Below are 19,533 nucleotides of genomic sequence, written 5' to 3' on the forward strand. Positions count from 1 at the left end.
AATTTCTAAATGCCTTGATGACAAAAGTGCACGTGAGAAGGGTCAGAGTTACATGAAGGAGTTGCAAGTTCATTTGTTTATTTGTGACTTGAGGTTTTGTAGAAGTACTTTGCAATCTCAGCTTTTGCTTCCAAAATCTAGAATTATTTCCACAGGAAGGCAGCTTTCTTAAAACATATTTATGATAGAAACCATCGTCTCTTTCAACTGTATTCTAAGTAATTAAATAATCCAGACTGTCGTGACTTTAAATGATAAACTTTTATTCTGAATATACTGTTTTTGCACAAGATTTAACACAACATTTTCTGGGATTATAAATATTTTTATAACAGTATTATACAAATTTTTACAAAATGTTTTCATCAGGCTACTTAATTTCCACAAAAGTGTCAAGAGAACATAATAAATGGGAGAAAAGATCTTTTGTTCACAAAGCCACTTGGCCTTTTGCATGGATGCACACTGAGCATTTTAATAAAAACATCTTAAAAAGCATGATCCAACAATCATACAGCACAACAAAAAAGAGAGCTTTGTCAGGTCACACTGTAAACTCAATTGGCATCTATACAAGACAGTATCCCATTAGTCTCAGAGGCATTTCTCCGAGTGAATTACGTGAGCTGTATAAACAAAGTACATGAAACTATTGGTAAGGGTTGTCTAAGTTTTTGAAATTCTGGATTTTTTCCAACACTTGATACATTAGTTATATGGATTTGCTCTTTACACAAATGCACACGGATTATTAGCAATATTAACATTCTGCTTTGAGCAGAACAACATTCCGATAACAATAAGGTATTTGAAATTGTGGGCAAGTGAAATCATCATTCTATTCTACACTTTAAAAAAAAATAAAGTCATTACATTTGTTTCACTGGAACAAACTCTGTATCTCTAGACATTTTAATGTCAACTACCATGATCAATGGAATAGTTTAGAGTTTTAAATTAAGACATAGAATTTCCGCTTTGGTGGAGAGGAAGATTTAAATGAGATGGGAAATACAAGAGAGCATCAAATAAGCAAGTAACACTTGGGTTGGAAAGGTCACTTAAAAAGGGATACTGCCTATTTGAGTCCAGTAAGGCCAGTTTTAAAGTTAATAAAAGGAATATTATAAGAAAACTTACAAATGGCAGCAACACTGTTCCGTTTTTTTATGTTTTTGTTTTCCAAGTTAAGCAATAATGCTTCAAGCATTAGAAACATGAAAAAAGATCATACTAAAATCTTACAGGTCCAGGACCTCAAAATCTCTTCAGTCAAACTTGCTATGTCATATTAAAAACCTGTTACAAATATGGACCACGATTGGTGTTTGGCAGTAATGCTGGTTGTTCAAATGAAGAAAACCATTAATGCAAAATTTATTCCTGTTACTCCACACCAATGCAAGAGTTATTTGAATTTGTTTTAATGACAAACGAATTTAAGCTGCATGAGTATAGCACAAATGAAGAATTTGAAAGCTCTTTTCTTGATCTCTTGTACTGCTCAGTCTTTGAAACTCAATATATTTAATAGGCTATAATTTAAGTTTTTTACAAAAATTAGAACTCAGAGAAAAATCCAAAATTAAAGATACACATTTGATGGGATGAGTGTTATTGTCTTACAGAAAAGTATGTATGCAAAAGGCATAAAGACAAGTATTAGGATTCAGAACAATTTTTAGTCAGAGCACATTCTTACCCAATTTATAATCACGTATGTGGCTGTCATAATATATTATTATCTTGTACAGTAGAAAATAAAGGATCACAGCAAGACTCATGCATTAAATATATTTTGATGGCAAATAAAATCAAATAGGATCCTGCCAAGAGATGCCACGTTTAACTGTCATTAATACAGCAATAATGAATACATACTATTTCGTGACATTAGTCATGAAAATATATTTAATAGATTTTAAAGATAATTTTAAGGTAGTCTGTTGTATGCTGGAAGCAATTCCATTGTTTTAATGTGTTGCTTATATACACAAACTAACAATTTTATATTTTGATATCCCCTCCCAACACTTTCTTCATTTAAAATAGTCTAGCAAAAGTTAACAATAAGTTTTAAATATTTAATTAACAACATGATTTAAACATTTCTAGAGTGAGAAATTCCACTTTTTGTTTTTAAACACTTTGGTGTTTTCTAAAATGTCAATACCAGTTACAAATGAGACTACAAAATCACAATGCATTAGAAATGGTAACTGATGTTAACTCTTAGAACAATAGTTGGCAAAGTGAATCCATTTCCCAATCCCATTTTTAAATTAAAAAAATATTTTAAATAAGGAAATGTACACGAATAGTACCTAGGGTATATTGGTGGTAGGAGATTACAAATGTATGCAAAGCTAAAGACAAAACAAATATACCCTTTAAGCTATGTTAAAGAATTTGTTATATCTTTGCTACGTTGAGCATATTAAAGCATGCTGGATAATGTTTATAAGATTTTGACTTTAAAAGGATATATAAGAAAATTTCCAGCACACACACACACCAATATTTGGCATGTTCAAAAAAGAACAAATGCATTTTACCATAAAAAATATCTGTATACTCCCGACCTTCACCAGAATTACTCACTACAACTAGAGTTACACATTCAGTTTTCACCCTTTCTTCAAATACTGTTTACTCTTGAAAATAACTTTTAAAAGTATACGTAATATCTGGCTTCCATATCCTTCTATAATGGAATATTTGATTTACTACACTAACGATTTTCACCAATGAGGCTGTATAAAACAATTTTGATTATCCATAATCAAGTATTCATGTGCATCCATAATCAAGTATTCATGTGCATACATATAGATTCAAGGTTTCCTGTTTGTTCAGATTCTTGTAAAACCCTCATCAATCTGCATGGGAAATTTTGGCCAATTTCAGACCATTGAAAATGGAGGGACAAAGCAGCAGCAGCAGCAGCAGCAGCAGACACTTTTGGATTGTAGGTGCTGCTATTCAAACGAACAAAGAGGAAACCTAGGATGAATCTTCATTGAGAACATATATGTACTTTTCAAAAAATAAATGTGTCAAATCTGATTTATGTACTTAAAATATCTGTACATAGGTTTTCAGGCAAAAGCACAAATCTGTATAAAATCCGTTAATTCCCATTTCACCATTTGTCTAACCCAGCCATTCAGCATTTACATTGCACAGTATATTCAGAGTATCGATAGTTTAACAATGTTTTTAAAGATGACTTAGGTGCATTACACCGCAAGGTTCAGATTCTTACATAACGATTATGTCACTTAGGTAACTGCTCAATGGACTATACAGTTAAGAGAAAAACAAAGTTAAAATAGCAGCAGCATCATGCAAAATACCCTTGGTAACCAAAGTTATCACAAGAAAAAAACATCTTCCCCTCCCCCCGACAAGCTTTTCTTAGAGCACTGTGAAATATCTGGCTAGCACTACATAACTCCACTGTGAACAAAGGAACAGTACACTGAAGCAATTAGTAAGGGCTTACATTTATGAGGAAGTACGTCAAATATTCAAATTTTACCCTCAAGCACCTTTAGTATAATAACTTATTATTTTCAAACAACCAATTTATTACCCCACCAAAACTTACTAGTCATCATCTGTGTTACATTTTTGGCAGAGAAGCCATTCTTCATAAGGCATTTTATTCACGGCGATTTTTTTTTTTAATAGAAAATTAGCCATTCTTCTATTTCAACAGATTACATCAATATTAATTCTCTCACTATATACATATTTCAATAATAACTACTCAAAGCAGGAAATCATGGTCAACAGAAGAATAAGTAAAGGAAAAAACAAAAACAAAAAAAAAAAACCCTTATATTTAACCCCCCTAGAGGTGTTCTTGGTAAAAGAACAAGGATTGAAGCAAGTCAAATTCCAGGTCAAAATCAAGACAATTTGTGTGAGTCAGAAACAGTTGTGTGGGGAGCCCTTGTACGAGTAATCACCAACAACAGCAAACTTTCAAATTCTCCAGGAAAGCACGTACAGAATTTTGCTTTGATGGTATACATGGATGATGCAACATTTGGACAAGTTTCAGGATCTGGCACCCCGACATGCAGCCAGTGGGCGCCTTAGGAGTCTGTGCCTTAGAGACTTATGCCATGTTAGGGGCCCTGCTAATGTTCTCCTGATCCGAGGTCGACCCTATGTGAATGCAGTGGAGGACTCCTGTTGGCAGGGTCTGGAGTTTTAATTATGCAGATTTGGTTTTGGGAGGTCACAACTGGCAGTGTCTGATGCCAGATAAAAGCCAAAGAAGTACAAACTGGATTCCAACGATGGACCACAGGGAGGCATTTAATCCAGAGGCGCCACCACAGTCGGTATAATCCTCCTGTTGGAAAGAACAGGGGGGGAAAAAAATCCTGAAAAATATTTAGTAAGACGTCTTTCAGAGCACCTGGGTTTAGTCCACTTCTGAACTCACCTTATAAAATTTCTTTGAGTCCAAATAAATTACATTCTCCCAGATTTTATTGTTCAGTGATTTAGGATAAAGAAATTTCCCCTAGTACCATTTAGAATGCTTTATAATTTTTTTTGTAGTTTCTGATGATGATGAAAGAAAATATTTTAATAGTGAATGCTATTTTCAGTTATGTACTAATTTCTAATTAAAAAAAAACCCTCTCATATGAATAAGTGTTCCCATATATTCATAAATACAATAAATAAAAATAAAATTTAACAGCATGTTTTACAATTGCCATGAATTATGCTTTTAGCAATTATGCTCAATTAGGCAAATTTTGGGACTGGTAAAATAAATAAATTTGAGAAGTGAACTTCTCTTTTTCATATCCTTACATCTAGTTTCAAAGGTGAACATCCCACACTGCACATGTAGCATCTGGACCTCCATCAAGAATTAAAATAAAAACTTATTTGAACCATAAATGAAAGGGCATACTAAAGGAGCTAAGCTATCAAGTTTTGTTTAGAAAATCATGAATGTGGGTAATGCATATACTCATTTGGGTTACCCAATGTCTAGCTGTGGTTCCTTACGTTCTCTAGAAATACAAAATGATTATTTATCTTTTATTCCAAGGTTCTGTATTCTATAATATTTTCTATATCATTTAATTACTTTTAATATGTTGAATAGAAAACCCTCATATCTAATTATTTTTCTAAACATCATTTAAGAATTTACTAATCCAAGTTTGATCTTCCAATAATAAAAATAATGTTCTGTAAGTATGTGAATACAAAGGTAATTAATTAAATATTCTATTCAGAATATTTACACAAAAACTCTGAACTCCCAGAGAATAGAACATTGACTCTTTGCTCACTAGGGCTTAATACAATGATTGCTACCCAGTAAAAAAATACAATTTCTTTTTTGAATTGTATTGTGAGGTAGAACGCTTTTGTCTGTCTGTTTAACAGAATTTTTGAGGAAAAAGAATCAATTAAGGGAAATTTCACTTTTAAAAGATAGGCCCTAAATCCAAAGAGATAGTTAAAAAAATGATCAATTCTCAGTCCTCATCCTATTTGACTTTTCAGGAGCATTTGACAAAGTACAGCAAATATTCTCTCGAATTATTTTCTCAGGCATCTTTCCTCTACACTTGCTTGTGGTTCATCTTAACCTGTTCAGCTTGTTCTCTTTAGGATTTTTCCATGTTCGATTATTCCAGGGGTTATTTTTCACTCCTATTTTCTTTTTTATTTATACTGTCTCCCTAGGTTTTAATCCAGCCCTGTAGCTTTAAATTCTTTGCTCCTTTGACATAAATTAGTTCACCATATATGCATAGAGTTGTGGCTCCCTATTCTGTTCCATTATTTTGTGTCTTTTTTTTATGACAGTACTAGACTATTTTGATTACTGTAGTTTTATGATATAGTTTGAAATCATGAAGTGTGATGCCTTCACTTTTATTCTGGATCTTTGAGATTTTTGTGGTTTATGTTGTACATATTGTATTTTTCTTTTTCTTTTCAGTATACAGGTCTTGCACCTTCATGGTGACATTTATCCTTGGGTATTGTATTCATTTTGGTGCAATTGTAAATGGAATTAGTTTCTTAATTTCTCTAATAGTTCAATATTACTGCTTAGAAATGCAACTGATTTTTGTATATTGACTTTGTATCTTGCACTTTCATTAAATTTATAAATTCTATCAGTTTTGTAGTGAGTTTTAGGGCTTTCTATATATAAGACCATGTCATATGCAAATAAAGATAGTTTTACTTCTTCCTTTCCAAGTTGGATGCCTCTTATTTATTATTTATTGCTGAATTGTTCTGTCTAGAACTTCCAGTACTATCTTGAATAATAGCGGTGAGAGTAGACATCTCTGTCTTATCCCAGATCTTAGAGGCAAAGCTTTTACGTTTTTACCACTGAATAGATATTAGCTGTGGACTTGTCATGTGTGACTATTATTATGTTGAGGAATGTTCCTTCCATACTGTCTTTGTTTAGAGTTTTACCAAACAGAACTTTGGAACTGAGCTGAGCTGCTAGCTTTCCAAAGAACAAAAAGATTTCTTTGCTGAACTGGATAAAGTAAAGGACCCTGTCATCTTTAATTCTAGCCTCATTACAGACCTAGTTTGTTATACCCGGCTGGGACTGCACTGGCTTCACCAGGAAGCCAAGTTGCTATCTTCAACTGAACACATTCTTGTTGCCTCTGATTTTCTCCATGACACTGTTACATCACGAAGGAAAGCTGCCATAACATGCCACCTAGCTGACACCAAGAATAAGGAAGGGTGTTCTCCTCCCTTGTTCCTGTGTTACTGTTTTTATAATCCAAAGCCATCATCATATCATCTGACCCTGTTAATATTCCCAATATGAAAAATTACTGAAATGCTTTTAAATCTGCAGGGAAATAAACCTGCATGTTAAATTTGGTAAATGTGCATGTGTTGAAATTATCACATAATCTTTATCATTCAGTTTGTCAATGTAATATATTGATTTATTTGCAGATGTTAAACCATCCTTACATTGCTGGAATAAATCTCATTTAATCATGGTATATGATCCTTTTCATTTTAATATGATCCTTTTCATTTACTTTGTTGTTGAGAATGTTTACATCTATGTTCATCAAGAATATCAGCCTTTTCTTTTTGTAGTCTCATCTGGTTTGGATACCATGCCAAGCTTGGCCTTGTAAAACGAGTTTAGACTTGTCCCTCCTCTTTAACATTTTAAAAGATTTGAGGAGAATTGATATTCTTTTTTAAGTGTCTGGGAGGATTCATCAGTGTAACCATCTTGTTCTGGACTTCTCTTTGTTGAGAGGTTTTTGATAAGTGATTCAATTGATTTATTAGTCATTGGTTTGCTTAAATTTTATATTTATTCATGATTCAGCCTTGAGAGGGTGTTTGTTCCTAGAAATTTGTCCATTTCTTCTATTGTCCAAAGTTGTTGGCATATAATCATTCATGGTAATTTTTTTGATCCTTTGTACTTATTTGATATAAATTTTAACATCTTTCTCATTTCTAATTTTATGAGTTCTCTTTTTGTCTTGGGAAGGCCAGCTAATGGTTTGAATATTTTAATTATCTTTTGTTTCATTTATCTTTTCTATTATCTTTTTAGTCTCTAATTTATTTCTGCTATGATCTTTGTTATTCCCTGACTGCTAATACCATTGTGATTAGTTCTTTTTTAAAAAACATCGTAGAGGTATAGATTTAGGTTATTTGAGATTTTCAAAATTGTTAGTATAGGTATTTATCACCATGAACTTTCCCTTTAGAAGTACTTTGCTATTTCCCATAGTTTTGGTATGTTTTACTTCCATTTATTTTTTGATTTCTTCTTTGAATGAAGATTATTTAAGAGCATGTCGCTTAATCTCCACACGTTTATAAATTTTCCAGTTTTCTTCATGTAATTGATTTCTATTGTCATACACTTGCGGTCAAAGGATGCTTGATATAATTTGATATCATAATCATCTTACATTTATTAAGTCTTTTATGGCATGGAATATGTCCTATTGTGGGGAATGTTCCCCGTGCAGTTTAGAAGAATGTTTATTCTGCTGCTTTGGGGTGGAATGTTAATATCTTTTATGTTCTTCTGTCTAACTTGTCACTTAGTTCCAAAGTTTCCTCATTGATTTTCTATCTAGATGTTATATCCCTTGATGAAAGTAGGGAATTAATGTCCCCTAATATTATTGAACTAGAGGCCCGCAGTGTATGGATTCGTGTACCAGTGGGGTCTCTCGGCCTGGCCTGTGACCTCTCACAATCTGGGACCTTTTGGGGGATGTCGGAGAGCCGGTTTCAGCCCAACCCCTGCAGGCTAGGCCAAGGGACCTCCCTGGATCCAGGTTGCGGGTGAAGCAGATTCGGGGCCATCGGTGTCCCCGCAGCAAACTAACACATGACCGATTCTATGAGGAATCGGGCTCTCTCCTCTAATGGTTGGAGTGTCTCCCCCTTGGTGGTCGTTGCACATCATAACTATCAGGCGATTGGTTGAATGGTCAGATGGTTGCTTAGGCTTTTATATATGTAGATTGCTATCTATTTCTCCCTTTTTGTCTGTTAATATTTAATTGATATGTTTAGGTGCTTTATGTTTATGCATAAATATTTTATAAAGGTTATCCTCTTTTTAAATGATTCCTTTATCATTATATAATGATTTTGTTTCTTATTACAGATTTTTTAAAATCTTCACCCAAGGATATGTTTAGAGCGATGGGGTGGGGAATAGAAGTGGGGAGAACATTGATGTAAGAGAGAAATATCAATCATTTGCCTACTATATGCACCACAACTGGGAAACAAATCCCCAACTTTTTGGTGCATGGGACAATGCTCCAACCAATATACCTGGGCTTTTTATTAACTATTTCTGTCTGAAAGTCCATTTTGTTTAAGAAAAGCATAGGATATCTGTTTTCATTCCTTCACAATAAATCTGTGTGTACCTTAAAACTGAAGTATATCTCTTGTGCACAGCTTATAATTTTGTCATTTAAAAAAAATCCATTCTGCCAATTTATGTCTTTAAATTGGAAACTTTATTTCATTTACATTTAGAATAATTATTGATAGATATTATGATAATCGTTTTCTGGCTGTTTTCAAATTCCTTTGTTACCTTTACTTCTCTTACTCTCTTCCTTTCCAATTTGATGTGTTCCTGTAGTGGTCTGTTTAAATCCTTTTCCCTTTATCTTTGGGTACACAGTATATTTTTGCTTTGTGGTTACCAAAGGCTTACATAAAACATCTTTTAACACTGTATCTTAAGGTGATAACATTTTAAGTTGTTTTTTTTTTTTTTTTTTTAATATTTTTTATTGATTTTCCACAGAGAGGAAGGGATAGGGATAGAGAGCTAGAAACGTCGATGAGAGAGAATCATGGACCAGCTGCCTCATGCACACCCCCTACAGGGGATGTGCCCGCAACCAATGTACATGCCCTTGACCGGAATTGAACTTGGGACCTTTCAGTCCACAAACCGACGTTCTATCCACTGAGCCAAACCAGTTTCGGCCATTTTAAGTTTTAATACATCCTAAAGCTTTACATTTTTACCCTCTCTCCACATTTTTTTATATCACAATTTACATATTTTATCTTGTGTAATAATTATATTCTAGTTATTTCACCACTTTTTTGGATGAAGATCTATTTTGGGAGCAAATTTGCAAAGCACTGTGCAAATCACATAAATTATCTCAATTGTTTCTCATGGATGCCAATGAAGTAGGTATTGTGTCCAGATTTTACACAGAATGCAAGTTTCAAAAAATAAGCCATTTGCCCACAGTCATACTGTTAAGAAGCCAAACCATATGACCATAATCTGTCTCATACACCAGGATTAACTCTTAAATAATCATATTAGATATATGTGATTATTAATCAACCACCATTATAATATTAATCTTAACTAAGCATTTTCCTTTATCAATGACATTTATAGTTTCATATGATTTCCTGTTACTAATTAACACAGTTTAACCTGCACTTAAAGAAGAGTCTTTAACATTTCTTATAAGTCTAGTGGCTATAATTTTTTTCCTTTTTTGCTTGTCTTTTCAAAGATCTCATTTGAATTTAAATACTTGTGTTTTAATAAAGCCTTCATGGCATGGGCTTCATAGTCAGATACCTATCATCTATATCCTTTTGGACTCCACAGGGTGTAAGGGTCCTAGCCTTAGAGAGAGTCACTATTCAAATGTCTACAGAGAGGTCACCATTAGAAGGTGACACCTCTGGCCCAGCTTTTCTGTGAGCAAAATCTAATTCACACAGATTCCTACTTACATTAAGACTAACACTGAAGCTTAGATTTTAACCTTTATTGCTCCTAAATATTGGGGTTCATGGTGATATTCATTTTCTTAGTAAATTTACAGTTATGCTAAGAAAGAAAAAAAATGGGGGGGGGGTCTTAGGTAAAAAATATTAATTCCTTATTGTTATGGATTTTTAAATTTTATTTTAGAGAGGGGTAAGGGATTGAGAGAGAAACATCAACCAGCTGCCTCCTGCACACCCCCCACTGGGGATGTGCCCACAACCAAGGTACATGCCCTTGACCGGAATCGAACCTGGGACCTTTCAGTCCACAGACCGACACTCTACCCACTGAGCCAAACCGGTTTTGGCTGCCTAAAGGTTTTAAGTTAAAACTAGAAGTGACCTATTCAAAAGGAAGTTGATATGCATATTTGCCTGTAAATGGTAGCCTATAAATTTTATCTAAAAAAAAAAAAAATCTGTGATTGATGGAAGTAACTTATACTATTCTTCACCTATAATTTTTTACCCTTAAGCTGTAGTTTGCTCATTTCTATTATGATTCTAAATAGGAACACCTATAGAAAATGTTATGCTTATCTTTGTAATCATCTTTAAGGAATCAATTATTTTGTGTGTTTTTTTTTAGGTAGAGAAATTGATTGGCTGCATCATGCATGCCCCCTACACCAGAGAAAGTGCCCTGACTGGGAATAGAACCGATGACTTCTGGAGCATGGGACGATGCTTAACCAACTGAATCACACCAGCCAGGGTAAGGGACAAATGATATATTTTTTAAAATGTTCATACAGAGAGAGAATTTAATTTTGGTATTTAAACCAGATGGGTTTCTTCACTTGGATTTTTTTTTTTTTTTTCTCGGTGAAAACCCATTTTATTATCCCAGGACAAATGCAGTTGTTTCCTGAATATCCCTCGGGTAAGCTCACTCCATCCATAGTAATGGCCATATCTCCATCTAGTGGTTTCCTAATCAATGACTACCTGGACAATTATGATGAAAGAACAAACACAACCAAAGTTGCTCTAGTAATAATAATCATGGTGAATCAAGGCCCTCAGCAAAGAAACTGCAAAACTATAAGTGTCACCCCGAACACAAACTCAGGCCTTAAAACATCTATTTGGTTACACTGGTTATGTAATTCAGTAAATGGCAAAAGGTTAATAATGATTATTTTGCCATAGATGATGTGATATGAAGTAAAATGAAATTGGAAGCACTTATACAATAAGAGCATCACAATTTTGGCAGTAAAAATCTAAAAAGTTGTTTAAAAAAAGTAGAATGATTGAATTATTAAATAATGATTAAATTGAGATGACCAGCTCTAATAATTGTCCTTAAGGTATTTCTCTTTAATAAAATTGAGACATCATGAAGCATCTATAATTTTTTTCCCCCACAATGACTTATTTAAAAATCAGTATTTTTCTCAGGTTTTTAAAAAAATAAATATAGAATGTTATGTTCAGTTTAAGATTAGACACTTATACAACATTTGAAATTAGCTATTTACAATTAGTTTCTGATATTTTAATAACCTGGTATCAGGACAGTTATAGTGCATTTATGGATTATTTTTTAAAATTTCGAGCCAAACACAAAGAAAAATTAGAGAAAGTGACTGACCATCCACACCACATGAAAACTTGCAGTAAAATGAAGGTAGGAGCTGACATGGTACAGAAAGAGACATACAAGATGAGATTTCATGCAATTTGCGAGCCTCCATCCAGAGCAGATTCACAATGACCATTGCAAATAAGCATTACTGAAACATTCCACTGCTAAAGAAACAGACATTATTAGCACATTAAGCTACAGAGCAAGAGTTGTACTTTCACCCACAATCCACTGTATAATTTATAGGAATTTGAATGTTTTTAATGCCTTGATCAAAAAATATAGAGCTTCATAGGGTAAAATAGTTTTGAGTAACAGGGATTTTGTATGATCTTTAAAGTTCATCTGAAGGAACTTAACCTCAGTCTTTGATGGCAAATAGCTGATGAGCGATACTACACTTGGTCACACATACAACATTCTTTGGGGAATGATTTGACAAAGGCAAAGCTCCTGAAAGTGTAGTAGATATAACAACCTAAGTCCTCATATCTGAATTTTATTTAATCCTAACTGGGTAAAATGAAAAAGAACAATTAGCAATTCTGAATCATTTCCCCATCAAAGGGAATAATCAGTATTCCTCTCAGAGATATACTTGCTAAAACATCTTGCTTTTTTAGCCTTAATCTCCATTCTTTGCACCAATTATAATTTATCTAATTGAGTAATATGTATCTATGGAAATGCAAAAGGATGTAGTAGACAAGTCTATTCTAAATAGATAACCTCTATAAATGTATATCAATCAGTAAATGATTGGTCCTATTTTTAAAATAAACAATTCCTAAGATAATAATGCTCTGTGTATGCAAACCACTAAATGTACAGGCACAGCTTGAAGAATCAGAGAATTGAATATTATATTTAAAATTAAATTTTCGAAAGTGGACAGGCATTTTGTAACCTTTATGTTTGAGAGTAAAGTTTCTTAACTAAAATAATTTTAAAAGCATAAAGCTGATTACTGTCACAGTGATAGTAGTGTTAGAGGAAGCAGCTGACCTATAGAAAAATCAGCAGTTTGTTAATAAATAAAATTTTACAAAGCATATTTAATATGTTAACCCTGTGTAATTCACCTGATCTAATTTCAAACAATCTAAGGTTAAGAGAAATAATATATGTTAAGAGAAATAATATATATCTAATCTATGATAGAATCAGAAACCATGTAAAAAGGATTATAAAATAATAAGAAATCCATGTTAATAAAAACAACTTTTATATCTTTAATAAAAGTTGGAATATAAATGAAGTCAGACAACTCATATATCATATGTAACATTTACTGCCCATGAAAGTCTTTAAAATCATCAGATTTCTAATGTTGGATTATTAGTAAATTGATTGGAATTATGTTTGAAAGTACAATTTTTGTGGAAAGGACAGATAGAAGAAGCAACTGGTAAGCTTATTCTAACTATGGAAAATATTGAAATGAAAAATATAATTACCAGAAAGTATTGTACATCATGTTAATGAAAACACCATAGCTCTTTAAATTCTTATGGATTAGGACCATTGAGATAAAGTATTTTAATACAGTAAACGTGGTCTTACCAAGTCATTGTTATCAAAGCAGACCTCAGGCCCCTTTCGGTATCTGGGTTGCTTAACCATAACACAAGGATCAGGACCATCAGCTAAAGAATGCTGTTAAGGAGTATAAAATTACCCCCCACACAAGTAAGAGATACCTATGTCATTACTCTAACCCAACACAACCAGTTCAAGTACTTAGGGATTTAAGGAACTACACTGCCACAAACTTTTCTTGTCAGACTAGAGCTGTGTGAAGATATGAACTTTTTAAATTTTGACCACATGTGTCCCTGTCACATAAACGTGGATGAATGAACAGAGTTATACTTGTAAAATAGCACCGGGGAGAATCCTGGGGACAAAGATAGACATAAACCAATTTCTAATAACAAATATCAACTCCAAACATAGGTGAGAACTTTTTTCAAAAATAGCAGGGGCAAATGCTAAAAAATAAACACAATTATAGGTGCTCTGTAGAACCTCTGCGTAAGTGCTTAATAGTCATTGCATGTCATTTTGTTTGCTACAACTGCTAAAACTACTTCTGGGGTAAACAACAGGGTTTCCTTTTTAAGACTTAATGATATTCCAATGATATTCCATTGAATGCATACACCATATCTGACTGCATTTTGGATTATTGACAGCTTTCAAGCCACAATGCCCCCTTTCCTTCTGCCCCGCATCTAGGAGAGCCAGCGTGGAGGGCTCCCTCCTTTGGCACTGCCTGGGAAGTTTGAACCACACAAGCTCGAACCCAGCACTGCTGCCTAACCGAGACAGTTGCTCCTCCCAGGCCATTTCCCTATCTATTGATACTTGGGAATCTGCACTGCTCTCGCCACCAAACTTCATTCTGTGAGTAAGAAACCTTTTCTATTCTTTTGGTGCATGTATAGCAACATCAGCCTTGACATCCAAAACACATTTTGCGTGAGGGGTCCATTCTTCCTGTGCGGTGATCACTCTGTAATGTTTTTCTTTTGATGAGCATAAACAACATGACAAGGTTAAAAACGCATTATTTCAAGATGATTTTCCATCCCAAACACCTCTAGTGTCAAAGGATACAAGTCTGCTCTGCTTGTATGAGCAGTCGTGTGTCACAGGGGCATGTCCCTTTGCTCTCAACCATTATGAATACCAAGTTGGTGTTCATAAGTTTTTCTACATGAAATATCCTACGAAGAAAATATTTTTTAAAATTAACAGAACAGTATATTTTGGGAAAGAAATAATTTTCAAAGATTCTTAACATATTAAAATGATATCACATCTTGAAACATGAAGTATCACCAACATAAACAGTAAAACAGAAGAAAAATGAGTTTAGAAGATAGGTTAATGTGTTTTATGTATGAATATGCACCTATTACCTTTCTCAAATGAATAACAAATGCAAAATTGTTTTAAGCATGTTAAAACATTCTATGAGTTTCAGCAACTAAATAGTGCCAATTTTGCATTGAGAACTAACATTTTTTATTTTACACATACAAAAACTCAGACTGCAAATATGCCTAATCACCTTGCCCAAGCCAAGACTAGATCAATCAACTTTCTGTGATGATGGAATTTTATTTTCTTTATGCAATATGATAGACAATAAGGCTACTGAGCACCTGAAATGTGACTGAGGCGAACACTTTAATAATTAATTGTAAATTAACTGTAATTGCCAAACATGGTGGTAACTGCTTAACTGGAAACAGACAAATGGAGAAAATCAAGAGTTTTACATTCCATGTAGTGTTTTGTTGTGTGTGTGCGTTTTCACATCTTAAGCTGCTTCTCTGGCTTTAGCAATCAAGATAAAAATGTAACTCTGTCCTTAGGAGTGATATTTTGCAGTTCATTCTAATATCTTGATTACATTTATCTCTGCAATTTAATTTAGTTATTTTAAAGCACACATTGCTAGTACTGCACATCAATTAATGGAAGACCAAAGAATTCTGAAGCTCTCTCTGATGTGTCTGTAAAACATTGATAGAGGATAGCCTAATATACTAATCTCTACACAAGGAGGTCTGCTTTTTACTGAGTTCAGCATGTCTGACTATCCTCCCCTTCCTTCTCCTTTTCATACTCTCTACTTCCTCCCAGGACATAAAGGCTAGCTAAATAAAGTCATATTGAACATGCTTATTGTTCAATATGACTTATTATTTTAATAAGCATGTTCAATCTTATTGAACATGCTTATTAAAAATTCATGCCAGTTTCAGCTAACCCATTCCTGAAAATATTTTTAACTATTCCAAACATCTATTTTGAATCCTTTGCAACTAACAATTCCAGCCCTTTCATGTGCTCAGATTACCTCAGCTCCTCGTATTTTCTCTTCTCTATGTTAACATTTCTTCTCAAATAGCCACCTGCAGTCGCTAAAAACAAAGTATACCAACTCTTTGCTTTTCTGCTGGGTTCTCAGCAGACCTGTGACATGGAATATCACTCTCCTCGGAAAACCAAACTTCCCCACCTCACCTCTAACCCATTGCAGCCAAACTAAACTCTCCATCTCTTCCAACAGTGTTTCAAGATGTTCTATAGATACTGGTGACTAACTTTAACCTTTGGAAATATTTTCTCCCAGTTTTGAATTAGAACACACAACACTGAAAATTGTTTAGTAACTAAAGGTAAAAAAAAATCATACACCTGCCTTGGAATTACTGTTATAATTAATTCTAATCTTATTAGAATGAATAATTTAATTTTTTAAATTTCTCTAATTAGAAACATTTTAATATAAGAAAATACACAAATATAATAGAATTTCTCTATTCTGCCTAAGGTGGATACTTTTAAAATACCATTTATTATAGTTGAAGGGATTATAACTTACCTAAGAATGAGATTTAAAAACTATAATTTTTAAAGAAACTACAAAGAAAGTGAAGATCTCTGATCTTTTTTCTGTAATGACTATAAAAGTGAATATAATTTCTTCGATCCAGAAATGAGGAAAAAAATTACCTGGAACAGTTTCCGCAGTCTAATACACCACTGAAGGACTTACTGTCATTATCAAAGAAATACTGCGTTTGTTCAGTGATGCAACTCTGCTTCGATATAGAGGCTGTAAATTCCTCATCTTCTATATCAACTGTGGGGAAACAAAGATCACCATCAGGAAGGGACAGGGTAGGCAGTCCCACAGTCTTCCTTTCACAGGGAGCAAAACAACTGTAAGAGGGCGGGCACCTTGATTGGCTGTTTACTGCTAGTATTACAGAGGTAGTCCTTAATAGGTGGCCAGCAATTTTTCAATGGAAAAATTATTTTGCAGCTGTTATATATTTGAATTAGAGCCAATGATGGATGATTCTCTTTCTCTTTCTATCACACAAACTTTGAGTTTGTTAAATTCAGTACATCTAAAAAGAATATTTTAATTTTTATGATAATATCTGAGCATTTACTTACCTGCCTCCAGAAGCCGTGGAAAAGTCAAACTCAAGATAAACTGCTGTAGAATAGACCTGGATTTTAAATATGAGTAATTATTGATTAAAATCTACATATTTTCCTCTGTCAATTATATAATAAAAATGTGAGGAATTTTTAATAAACACTTTAGAAGTATTTTATATAAGTATTCTTAAATTATACAAAGCAATATACATTATTTCTGTTGAAGATGTCATGAAGTCAGGGTGTGTAGAACCAAAAGAGAGACACATTTGTGAGGAGACACGATATGAGATCTGTAGAATATCAATATTTCAATGTATGGGTTTAACGGTCAGAATTTTCTCCTTTTAGTTTTTAAAGCTCTGTGGTAAAAGTCATTTTTGTTGTGGGTTTATAAACTTTTTACTTTATAATATAGAATATATTTTTAAATATACAGTGTAACATTTATGAAATATGGTACATATATATGTGGCATATAGAACATTTCAATTTTATAATAAAGGACAATTGAGCCAAATATTAGTATAGAGTCATGTGGAACTGAGTTTAGTGAAAATAACATAAAGGAAATCAAGTATATCAGAATCAATATGAGATTTAAATATATATATATATATATATTTAAATTTAAATATATATATATTTTTATTTACATATATATATATTTAAATTTAAAAAAATATATATATATATATTTATAGTGATTTCAGAGAGGAAGGGAGAGAGAGAGAGAGAAACATCAATGATGAGAGAGAATCATTAATTGGCTGCCTCCTTCATGCCCCCTACTGTGGATTGACCCTGCAACCCAGGCATGTGCCCTGACTGGAATCAAACTCAGGACCCTTCAGTCTGCAGGCCAACACTCTATCCATTGAGCCAAACTAGCTAGGGCTCAATATGAGATTCAGAAATCTCACTTTCACAATCCCCCACCCCCTCCTAGAATAATGGATTTTGTAATCTAAATTTTTGTTACTTTATAATCTATTTTTATCTGGGAAAGCCTCAATATCAAATGAATGTAAAGATTAACCTACCTGGAATAAAGCTAGGACAATACACAGTTGGACATTGATAACAAAGAAATATAGTCACAGCGAGGAAGGGAGGGAGGGAGAGAATGGATACCAGACACAACAGGAGGTTGTTACTTGACTAAGCAGAACTGAACAATGACAAACTTGATCTTTCAGACTTTCCACAGTGAGTTCCTCACTAAGCACTTTAAATGTCTCATTTTCATAGGTGGCAGGGTATAGGTGAGGGGGTGAAGGAGGTTGGATTCAGTGAAAAGAAATAATTAGATCCATTTCAGCAAGATGATTGATGCCTCTAAAACTATGCCAGCCTCTGTATGAACAGTCAAGAGGTGGAAAGATGAGTCATCATGTCAGGAATTTAATAGATGAAGATATCCAACTTGAATATGGAATGCAGTAAATAGAAGAGATAAAAACACCTACAATTTAAGGAATTGAGTTTAGAAAAAATAAGCTTCTGGAAAGGCTGGCATTTTGATGAGCATAACATTATTTTCACATTGAAAAAAAGGGAATGATTGTAATAGCCTTACAAAGATCACCTAGAAGAACTATTTATAAATATATATTGCCGATATGCGTTATTGGGAATAAAAATGTAATTCCCATAATAACAATTTACATCTTTCTCTCCTCACCAATAAAAATACAATTTTGACTTACCAGGCAGCAGCTGTTGCCCACCAGCCAATGTGTAGTATGTCCGCTATTGACGGCTAGAAAACAGAAAATAAAAAAGTCAGTGCTTTAATCCACACTGAGTGTCTCTTGGAGAGGGAGGGGGAACTTGGATGTCACTGACCACGTATGCCGAGCGATGGCCTGCCCCTTGTTTTGGCGCAGCACCAGGCTCACACACTGACTGATAATCGTAGGATTTGTTAAAAGCATAGACTGATATATTAACCAGATGTCTCATCAAACTTGGATCAATCTCTCCAAAAAATCTTCCAATCTGCACAGAAAAAAAAAAGTAAAATATTAATACCTGGATCAGTACAGTGAAAAGAAATAATACAAAGAATCATGTACTAAAACTACTCAGGAGTTTTAAAACCAGAATCTCATATTCCAAAAGAGTGCAATGAGCTTAATTCAAAAACTCCGGATGATATCCGAAGAAGGAATGGACACAATTTGTTTAGCATTAAGGACAATCAGATGCCTCCTGAGGATGAGAAACAGCACAAATAAGGAAAATGGATGGGACTTGAGAAAGAAATCTGTAGGGACTGTGATGAACTGGAGTGAGCCCCATCCACAGGGTATTAGAGGACTACCCTAGAGTTTATCCTAAACTCCAGCCCATAAACATTGTCAGGAAAAACGGTCATTGGTGAGAGATCTTTTCCTTCTTTTTCTTTTAAGAGAAGTCACAAATGTAGACTCAGAAATGAAATTAATTGACCAAAAATTTTACTTTGTTCAAAATCTTCTATGAAGCAATTTACAAATTTGGGATTAGAAACTTTACTTGTTTCAAAGCAATCTTATATTAACTTAGACACTATCAACTGATAAGTATTTAATATATGGGAATATTTTACATTTCTGAGAGATCAAAAATAAAAAGTT

General features: G+C 33.6%; 1 protein-coding gene across 3 annotated transcripts in view; it reads right to left on the reverse strand.

Moving 5' to 3' along the window:
• Nucleotides 1-242: 242 nt before the first annotated feature.
• The window catches only part of CACNA2D1 (calcium voltage-gated channel auxiliary subunit alpha2delta 1), a 333,502-nt gene continuing 314,211 nt past the window's right edge, over nt 243-19,533 (reverse strand). For all 3 annotated transcript variants that reach the window (XM_084897069.1, XM_084897071.1, XM_084897070.1), the window contains 7 exons: nt 18,761-18,913; nt 18,622-18,674; nt 16,925-16,980; nt 16,475-16,604; nt 14,564-14,673; nt 13,508-13,590; nt 243-4,366 (listed from right to left, as the gene is read on the reverse strand). In XM_084897069.1, coding sequence (XP_084753195.1) covers nt 4,250-4,366; nt 13,508-13,590; nt 14,564-14,673; nt 16,475-16,604; nt 16,925-16,980; nt 18,622-18,674; nt 18,761-18,913 — 702 coding nt within the window. In that variant the 3' untranslated portion in view covers nt 243-4,249. The remainder of the gene's footprint in view (nt 4,367-13,507; nt 13,591-14,563; nt 14,674-16,474; nt 16,605-16,924; nt 16,981-18,621; nt 18,675-18,760; nt 18,914-19,533) is intronic.

This window comes from Pipistrellus hanaki, assembly GCF_964339955.1.
Source record: "Pipistrellus hanaki genome assembly, chromosome: 10".
Taxonomy (NCBI): Eukaryota; Metazoa; Chordata; class Mammalia; order Chiroptera; family Vespertilionidae; genus Pipistrellus; species Pipistrellus hanaki.